The 9,453-nt window shown below is 35.7% G+C and overlaps 1 protein-coding gene across 1 annotated transcript; it reads left to right on the top strand.

Moving 5' to 3' along the window:
• The first annotated feature begins 333 nt into the window (after window positions 1-333).
• Window positions 334-8,919, top strand: LOC102603095 (protein S-acyltransferase 8-like). The gene is made up of 5 exons (XM_006357282.2): window positions 334-513; window positions 5,723-5,908; window positions 6,336-6,623; window positions 6,893-7,123; window positions 8,072-8,919. The coding sequence occupies exons 1-5, from the start codon at window positions 466-468 to the stop codon at window positions 8,450-8,452; spliced, it is 1,134 nt and encodes a 377-aa protein (XP_006357344.1). The 5' UTR covers window positions 334-465; the 3' UTR covers window positions 8,453-8,919.
• The last annotated feature ends 534 nt before the right edge of the window (window positions 8,920-9,453 follow it).

Here is a 9,453-nt window from a genome sequence, read left to right as displayed (position 1 = left end):
TAAAAAATACTATGTCATGTAGCTCAATATATCATATTAATAACATTATATTCGAGGGAGCATTACACGAGATATTAACCTTTTACGTGACATAATTTTTTATTTGTTTACTTAAAATCAAAACAAATTATTTTCAAAATAAAAATTAACACTTCTTTTTTACAACAAATCAATTTCTGATTTACACCTGGTCAAAGGGAAAAAGAGAAATGTCCTAATTGATTAGAACGGAAAGTAAAAAGAAAAAGAGAAAAATTATTGTATTAATGGAAAAAACTATAGAATAAAAAAATAAAAAGCTAACAAACCATCATTAAATCCACCGCATTTGAACAACATAAGCGCCATTTAAAAGTTGAACAAAAAGCCAAAAAAGGGACAAAAAAATTTAATGAAAGTAAATAATTTTTACTTGTGTTTTCTTCTTCTTGTTGCTTTAGCAAAGTGACAAAGAATCAATCTTTCATGGCTAAACAGCCTAAGCTCGTGTACCAGTCTTGGAAGGCCAACAATGTAAGCACCTCTTACTAGTTTATATATTTATTTAACAATAATTTTGCTTTCTTGATTATTTTTTTTGGTTGAGGTTATGTTTTGTTTTGAAGTTTATTGATAATTGGGTGTGGTTATATTGTAATAAAGATTGATGGCTTGGTGTTACTTTGCTGGAATTTGATGTGGGGTTTACTGTTTTAAGAGTTAGCTTGTGTTGATGAGAAAAAAAATGAAAGCTTTGGTCTTTTGGGGTTGGGGGTGTTGGAATTGAGTTGTGTTTGTGGGGTTCTTTGTATTGAGTTTCTGGTTTGTTACTTTCTATGGATGGCTATTTCAAATTCTTGAAATAGCTGTGAAGAAGTAAAATTTGGTGGAATAGTGATTAATGAGGTGGGATGAGAATTATGAAGTCTCATGTTCAAACCTAAGTAAAGGATGAAAACAGTATGTCAGTTCTTTCCATTTGTTTGAGTCTTGATGGATGGAATTACTTGGTATTTGTTCTGGTGGGAGGTAGCTGATACGTGTGGTTGATGGTTAGTAGTCTCGGATGGTTTCTTATGGTCCAATGAGCTATTTAGCATTAGAGGAAGGAATAATTGTTCGTTAGTTGTAGTTAGTTCATTAGTTTTAGTTAGTTCGTTAGTTGTAGTTAGTTCGTTAGTTTTAGTTAGTTCTTTAGTTGTAGTTAGTTCGTTAGTTTTAGTTAGTTGTAGTTAGTTCGTTAGTTTTAGTTAGTTCGTTAGTTCAATAAAGTCTCGGCATTGATGAAATAAATTGTGATCAAGAATTCCGTTGGGGCCAACCGTTAGGATCAACAACAACCTTTGAAACTTGGAAATAATGGGTTCGTTCATCTACCCTTTTCCACTTAAATATTAGGCTTAATTTGCATGATGTAGGGGTTGAACATGTGACGTAATCACAAGTTCCTCAATAGTTGCCACTTGAACTAAGCCTATGATGATGTCTTCCTAGTAATCCTTCATGATTACTAATGGGAACTTGTAATTTCATCATTTAAGAGCTTTGCTCCTCAATGCTAAGTTGCGGGTATTTGATACGGGTATGGATCTAGAGGTCGGATCCTTCATGAGCTAAATTTTAAGATTTGGGGATATGGATTCAGGTTTTAATACGGGTGCAGGGATTCGGCTAAAAATAGAGCTATAAAACCTAAATTATGAGATATTATGTAGAAAACTTTAGGAGAAAATATTAATAAGAGGAGAATCTTGGAAGGAGATAAAAGGAAAGGGAGTGTCTTAAGAAATTTCTATACAAGGTATTCCATTTTCTTCAATTTCACGAGCTTTTGTTTAGATTACAGAAATAATTGAACCTGTCCGGAATTTCTCCATCGATTTTGGTCAAAGTACCCAAAATCTGTTGACCCGATTGGGTATGGATCCCACACCCATGTCGTGTCGACACGGATGCTGTAGCAAAAGTGAAGAGTCCAAGCAACTTAGCATCAAAGCGATAGTTATGGTCTCAACATACTACATCTGGTGTGACGCGGGGCATACTCTTTGACCTGAATTTTGATATTTCTAGTAGGATTGTCATTCAGGGCCTAAAATTATAAGGACTTTTGCAAGATTTGGCACTTCTAGCTGTGAAAATCTAAGGTAAAGTGGAAATTAAGAAAGAACAAATGTCATCCTTATTAACTTGATGTTTTTGATATATGACTTGAATATGGGGATTTCTCCTTCTTACATCAATTAAACTACTTATCCAAAAAAAATGTTTCTCTCTTGATGCACATAAGATACAAGAGCCACCTGACATAGGTGTTAAAAGTTAGGAAGCACTCGACAGCTATGAAGAGTGATTACATACCTTAGTGAGATTGTAGAAAATATAGAAATATATATGAGCTTGATAAAGGATTGACTGCAGTGCACTAATGCACTGCTTGATTGCGTTAATTGTGGTATTGGCTTATTTATACAGTTATTACACAACTTACTACTATAGCACTGATCTTGACTTTAATAGCGGTGCATTTATTGCCATGCCATTAATTATCTTATATTTTAATATGACCCGTCAAGCTTAAGGTGAATCAACTTGAGTTGCTAATAATTTGTCGCTCTGATAACCAAATAATGCCATGGCGCTGATGACATTGTGGTGCTAACTTCGTCCTGATTAGAAACAAGTTATTGGACAGTGATGTATAGTTGGACAACAACATTCCACCAACTGTGTTGACTGGTAAAGGATTATTGAATGTCAATGTCGATGGTGAGCGCTGGGCTATGTGTGGCAAATTAATCACGTGATGCTATTTAAACTGATAGTATGCCTTCCTATCTAATGTCATTATTTGCTATGGCTGATGCAATTGAAAGAGATGAACTCTATGAGGAATAAGTTCTTATGGGAAGGAAATAGTAGCAACAAAAAGTTTCACTTAGTTAGATGGCAAGTGGTCACTAGTGCAAAGGAAGGGAGTGGATTGGGAATTAGAAACTTGAGATTGCACAATAAAAGCATGTTGTGTAAGTGGCTTTGGAGATTTAGCAGGAACGAAGGGGTGGTCTGGATCAAAATAATTGAACCAATCTATGGTAGCAGGCAAGGCTGGAACCCCCCCTTCAAATATTTCATACACTAGAGGGGGAGTATGGAAAGGGATTTGTAAGTTATGGGCCAAGTTTCAACTTTCAACAATTCACCAAATTGTAGGTGGGGAATGGAGCAAAAATTAGATTTTGGACTGACTTATGGACGGGTGATGACTGATGAGTGCTTGAAACAAAAATTTCCTCTTTTTTTCAGTTGTTGCAATAACAAAGATGGAGTTGTGGCTGATTTTTATTTCAACACGGTATGACAGATGAATTTTAGAAGGAATTTGAATGATTGGGAAATTGACGACTTTTGTCTATTGCTCCTTCAACTGGATTATACCCACATTGATCAGAGTAAAGGGGATTCACTAGTATGGATAGCTAGTATGATGGAACCTTTTCAGTAAAAAAGTGCTATAACCTTCTAATGAAGCAAACAAGATTTTGTGATACTAGTTGGCCATGGAAAGGGATTTGGGGAACTAAAGCTCCTATAAAGGTAGCTTGTTTTGGTTGGATTGTAGCATGGGGAGCTTTCCTTACTCAGGATAATCTTCAGAAAAAGGGTTTTGCACTAAGTAATCAATGATACTTATGTGAAGAAGAGTTGGAGACTGTGAATCACCTTCTTTTGCATTGCAGAATAGCTAGACAATGTTGGGAATTTTTCTTCAGTATTTGCGGGATCTCTTGGATCATGCCTCAGTGTGTGAAGGAATTATTGGAGAGTTGGCAGCACCAGAGAACACACAAAGCTTTGAAGCAAATCTGGAGAACTATGCCTTTGTGCATATACTAGACTATCTGGCTAGAAAGAAATAAAGCTTGTTTTGATGGGCAAAAAGACCATATTTCTAGAGTTAAATTAAGTGTTTACATATTTTGTTTGCTAGTGTAAAAGCAGTTTCCTTGATAATATAGATCAATATATGGAGTTTTTGGAGCTGCTAGGGAGATGTTGTAATTGACTGTATGGATATTCCCCGCAGTCTTTTGTAACTTTGCTGATTGAGCGTTGACTGAAGACGTGTTACCGGATGGTAACATGACACTTAATATGCATTAACCAAAACGTGTTGTTGTACAGAAACTAAGTGTTTACTACAAACTTGTTCACGGATGATGACAAACTTGTCAGCGTACTGATGCTGATGTTAAACATGGCATGTGCTGCTAGAACAATCGCGGGAATAGACATGAATAGGCAGTGGGTACCATTTATTAAAAAAAAATTAATAGACATCGCAGAGGAAACACAGTGCTGTCGAAATATCAGCAGCATCAAACTGGCAGGAAGAGACGAGAAAGGTCTGAATGGAAAGAGGTGAATGGTCTCTTGAACGAGACAAGATTTTTTTTCTCATGCCCGTATTCTTCTATATGTGTCTGTTCACGAGCTATCCTTTGGACATACTGCTTTTGACAATCACTATTAGCAGGTTACTTTTCTCATTGCAAGAGAAATGCTGAATGACACTTGCAAAATATGTGATCATGGTTGTACTTTTCTTCCCAAAGGAAAGATTGTATTGTTATGAATTTTTTCTCTGTAATATATATATAGATAGCATATTCCATAGATAGAGGTAAAATCATAATTCATCTGTGCTATAAATACATGACATTGTTGTGATTGTCAATATTTTTATCCTTTAACTATAAATAATTCAATTCAAATTGATGAAAAGTCAGTAAATGTGAGCATCACAGTATTTGCAGAAATATGAGCTGCCTGGAAATTTCTGGTGTAATCTGGAAGTTTTTATTGAACATAGAAAGCAGTTGTTCCTATTAGTGGACTAGGGTCAGCTGATAGAAATAGGATCTCCTAAGTCCAATATATGCAAGCATAGTTGTGATATTGGTACCGACAGAGAGCACCTGTAATTCATCTTTACTTATGTTTGAGATTTTAAGTTTAAAATTTAGTGCAAAATTTAGATCACAGTTTCGTTTATGTTGGAGTTAGTCTACTGAAAGGCAGTGGAGGCTTGAACATTGAGATGCAATACCAATTACCAGGGACTCGTCGATCAAACTTGCAAGTTCCTAATGTTAGTCATTTTTTGTAGGTAGGCCATAAGTTGATACATCTTTTGTTTAGAAGGGGTAATATATAATATGTCATGGTGGTTTAAGGGTATACCAACTATGTGATTCAGTTAAAACACCAATTGGTGAAATGAATCAAAGACAATTTTTCTGTTCTACTAGGCTTTGCTACTTGTTACGGACTCCTCGGAAACTGTAATGTAGCTGGGGATCTTAGCCTTCTTTGATCAATAAAAGGATCTTTTGGTGCCTAGTGACCATCTGGAAGGAAAAAGCTCTCATCTTCTCAAACATGAGTGCACTTGAAATTTACAACCTCAAATTTAAAAACTATGGTTTCTCCTTAAAAAAAAACTGTCCTATCGAAAAAGAAAAAGAGAAGTGACTGTGACACCCCAATTCACCTTCAACACCCAAGGGAACTTCTTAAATTTGCTGTCTGTAAAGTAGCTACGTATTGTGATCAATTGTTTGTTTCCTAAAACAAGAATCTATCTTTTGATTTTGCGACTGAGTATGAGTATGCTATTTTTCACTTGGACATATGTCCTTGTACTTGACTCTTTTTTTTTTGTGGTTTATGTAATGTGCAGAAATTCTTGCTTGGTGGGAGGCTAATATTTGGACCAGATGCTAAGTCATTGATTATCACCTTCACGCTCATCCTTGTCCCTGTTGTTCTATTTTGTGTATTTGTGGCAAGAAATCTCGTGCTTGAACTCCAACGAGAAAGTGCAGGATATGCAATTTTGGTGATAACTATTGTCTTCACAATTTATGTTAGTTTCTTAACTCTTCCTTTTAGCGTCTGTTAATGATCCACTTTGCATGCGTTTCAGGAAAATTTCATGTGTTCCTTCTTCAATTTTTTGAACAGAAATCTGTCTATGAGTTTCTGCCTTCCCCTTTTTCCCTCCCAAAAAGAAGTAGAGGCTTGATTTCTACCAAGATACCCACCTTGCTCACCCTGTTGCTTACATTGTTGCCAGCTGCCTTTACCCCTGTTTTTTGCTTAACTTTCATAACTGCCAACGTGCGTTCTTCTTTTCTTCTCATAAGGTTAGCACTCATTCTTGAAGACACACATATATTCTTTTGGGGTGGGCATGTGGTTTACAGCAGTTGGAATCCTATAGTATCATCATAATGCTCTATTCTGTTGTTTCTTAGTATTTCAATATCCTAATGTGGTATTGGTTGCCATAGGTCTTTATACTTCTACTTTCAACATCAGCAAAGGATCCTGGCATTGTTCCTCGTAATTCTCATCCTCCAGAGGAAGTTCTAGGGTATGATTCTTCAGCTTCCGTTGAAACTGGCAGTAAACCGCCTCGCTTCAAAGAAGTCCTTGTGAATGGTTTGCCTGTACGAGTTAAATATTGTGAAACATGCATGTTGTACCGTCCACCAAGATGCTCTCATTGCTCGGTATGTGATAATTGTGTGGAGCGATTTGATCATCATTGCCCTTGGGTGGGTCAATGCATTGGGAAGGTAAGTACATCCATTTTTTCATTACTATTTCTTTTTCTTGAAGTTCCATGGAGAATTCTCTATTTGTTACTTTTCTTACGCTTCCTAATTTATTTGGTTCATTTAAAGATGAAATGTGCCAACTGTATCCTGACTCCAAAATGTTGATATTGGAAAAAAGTTAATATACAAATTTTAGGAGAAGAGAAGCTCTTCTTCTTTTCTAAGTGCTGTTTCGATATCCTTTTGAGACACTTTCCTTTTTTCTCTTCTTCTTTGTTGGTGCACAGCGGAACTATCGGTGCTTCTTTCTATTTGTTTCTTCAACAGCTCTCCTTTGTGTTTTCGTCTTTTCCATATCGGCTTTGTATCTGAAACTTCTTATGGATGATTCTGGAACTCTTTGGAAAGCTATCAAAGAATCACCGGCATCTGCAGCATTGATGGCCTATTGTTTTATTGCACTGTGGTTTGTTGGAGGTCTTACTGGCTTCCATTTGTATCTCATTGGTACAAATCAGGTTAGTTTGGTTTGAAACCTCTTACAATTAATAATTTAACGCTTTTCTGCTGTATTGCATCTGAGTACTATCAATCATAGTAATATTTTTTATTCCTAGATGATGACTCCATTATTGTCATGGTGTTATTGGACAAAATTATGCATCCCTTCCAAATGATTGATGGCTTGTCAGTGACACTTGTCCATGCATTTAGAAAGTTTAATACAAATGATTTGGAGAAAAGTAGAAGATAATGACTCCCTTTTGGCCTCTATTTGCTATCATGGAGGGAATTCTTTATTGACGTTTCTTCTTTACATTTTGTTGGTTATTTTTCAAGGGTTGTTTTTCCAGAAAAATGTGAAATGTTTGTATGATTTTGTTAATTCATATATATTCGAGGAAGTGGAATGTTTTATTTCAAGAATATTATCTATAGTTAAGACTTGAGATCATCTAATTTAAAATGTAAAACACGTATTTCCTCGAGTAATATATGTTTCTTTCTAATGTTTTTTTTCCCCCTTGCCAATCTGTCAGTGTGTTGTTTCTTTGTTCATGATGATGGTTCATATATTCCTCATAAGAGCCTCTCTACGGGCTAGACTTGTTGATTTAGCTATAAAGAACAAATGCCTAAGTTTGTTCCATCTCATGCTCTTTTTCCATTTGTTCTATTTCATAAGATGCTCTATTATTTTAAACTTTATTCTTCTTGTCTTCCATAACTTCCGAAAGAAAAAGAATTGGAAAAACATCTGAAGGAGTAACTTTTTAGTAGTAAAAAAAGAGTGCTGTTGAAAGAGGAACTGTATGAATATTTTTTGTGATCCTATCACACTTTAAGAAAAAATAGTTGATAGATATACAACTTTTAGTGGCTTTATAATTGCTGTTCGATGAAGGAGATTGATCGCCTTCTCATTATACAATTTTGACTTGTTTTATTGCTAATGATTTCTGCAGACCACATATGAGAACTTTCGTTATAAGGGAGACAACAGGGTGTATAACCGGGGATGCATAAAAAATTTTCTTCAACTATTCTGCTCAAGGATTGAACCTTCAAAAATCAATTTTCGCAGCTATGTACAGGAAGGGGCGTCAAAGCCTCCTAAGAGTAACATTCAAGAAACAGATATAAATATCTCTGATGGGGATACACGAATTAAGGTGGAAGACGATCTTGATATTGGAGATGATATTATGAAGATATCCCAACGTCGTAACTCTGAGGAAATTGGTGATGTTAGAGGTAGAGGAAGTGACAGGTCGCCAATTGGTCGTTCTGAGGTTGATTTTGGGTTTGGTCTGGAGTCCCAGTTTTCCTCCAGACCCTCATACTAGCTTTAAGCAGAACAAGTGGAAAGAAACCAAATTCAATATCACCAATTTTTTCCCAACAATACATTCCTATTTCGTCCTGCTGACATTATTTAGATCACTCAAAAGGAGGTTCAACTGATCATTTATTGAGGTTTAAGATGCAACACAACACTTGTTGCTAGCCATGAATATGCATCGGTGTCTCTTTCTCGAGCTGGGCTCTCCCTGCTATCGTGAAGAGATGAGATGGATAATCGGTTCACAAGTGTTTGCTGGTTTTAACTATTTATTGGAAGAACTATAGCTGTTTGAATTCTTTACTTTGTATCTAACTCTGGAATTTAAACAATGTGTACATCTGTTCTTGTGGTTAGAGTTTGTTCCATACAAGGATATAAAAACTCACATTTGAACAAATTGTTATGCATTGTTTGATAACCATGGCAGAGAAAATGGAGAAGTGGGAGAAAATTGGTTATTCAAGTGAAGTTCCATTTAGTTGCAAGTAATTTCAATTTACTAGGTCTCCATATGCAAGTGTCATTTTTGTATTGTATATAAATAAATAATATAGGCAGATTTGATCAACAACCACCTAAAGTTGACACGAATTTTCACTCAATTGGTTCCTCATGTGCATAAGAAGCCGAGGCAAACTCGATTGAAGCCACACTCAATTTTACTTATAGAAATTACATACGATCAAAGGGGAGCGAGCATAAGCAAGCTCAATGGTATAAACCTTTGTAATCGATGGGAACCTTGAAGCTGTCTTGCAGTGGCGGGCGGTTTCATGATTTTAAGATTGTGGGTGCTTCTTTAGTTATCAATTACAAAATATAAGTGCACAAATTCAACACGTCTTTAGAAAAACAATGCAGGTTAGGGCGTTGGGAGGAAGGCGTTTAATAAAATAAAATAAAAAAATCAAATTGAAATAAATAAGTAGAAAAAGGAGAATTGAATTTGAAACAAAAAATTTATGTGCTAAGAGGGAATCAAACCTTGGAATATAAGCTAGC

This window comes from Solanum tuberosum, unplaced genomic scaffold (genome assembly GCF_000226075.1).
Source record: "Solanum tuberosum cultivar DM 1-3 516 R44 unplaced genomic scaffold, SolTub_3.0 scf00234, whole genome shotgun sequence".
NCBI classification, from domain to species: Eukaryota; Viridiplantae; Streptophyta; class Magnoliopsida; order Solanales; family Solanaceae; genus Solanum; species Solanum tuberosum.
The sequence above is the reverse complement of the archived record's forward strand: the minus strand, read 5'-3'. Positions and strand labels throughout refer to the sequence as shown.

Bases quoted from the DNA above. Each gene is read 5' to 3' on its own strand.
- LOC102603095 (XM_006357282.2), top strand. From the start codon at position 466: ATGGCTAAACAGCCTAAGCTCGTGTACCAGTCTTGGAAGGCCAACAAT. The intron at 6,624-6,892 runs GTAAGTACATCC...GTTGGTGCACAG, and splicing joins TGGGTCAATGCATTGGGAAG to CGGAACTATCGGTGCTTCTT. The intron at 7,124-8,071 runs GTTAGTTTGGTT...TGATTTCTGCAG, and splicing joins ATCTCATTGGTACAAATCAG to ACCACATATGAGAACTTTCG.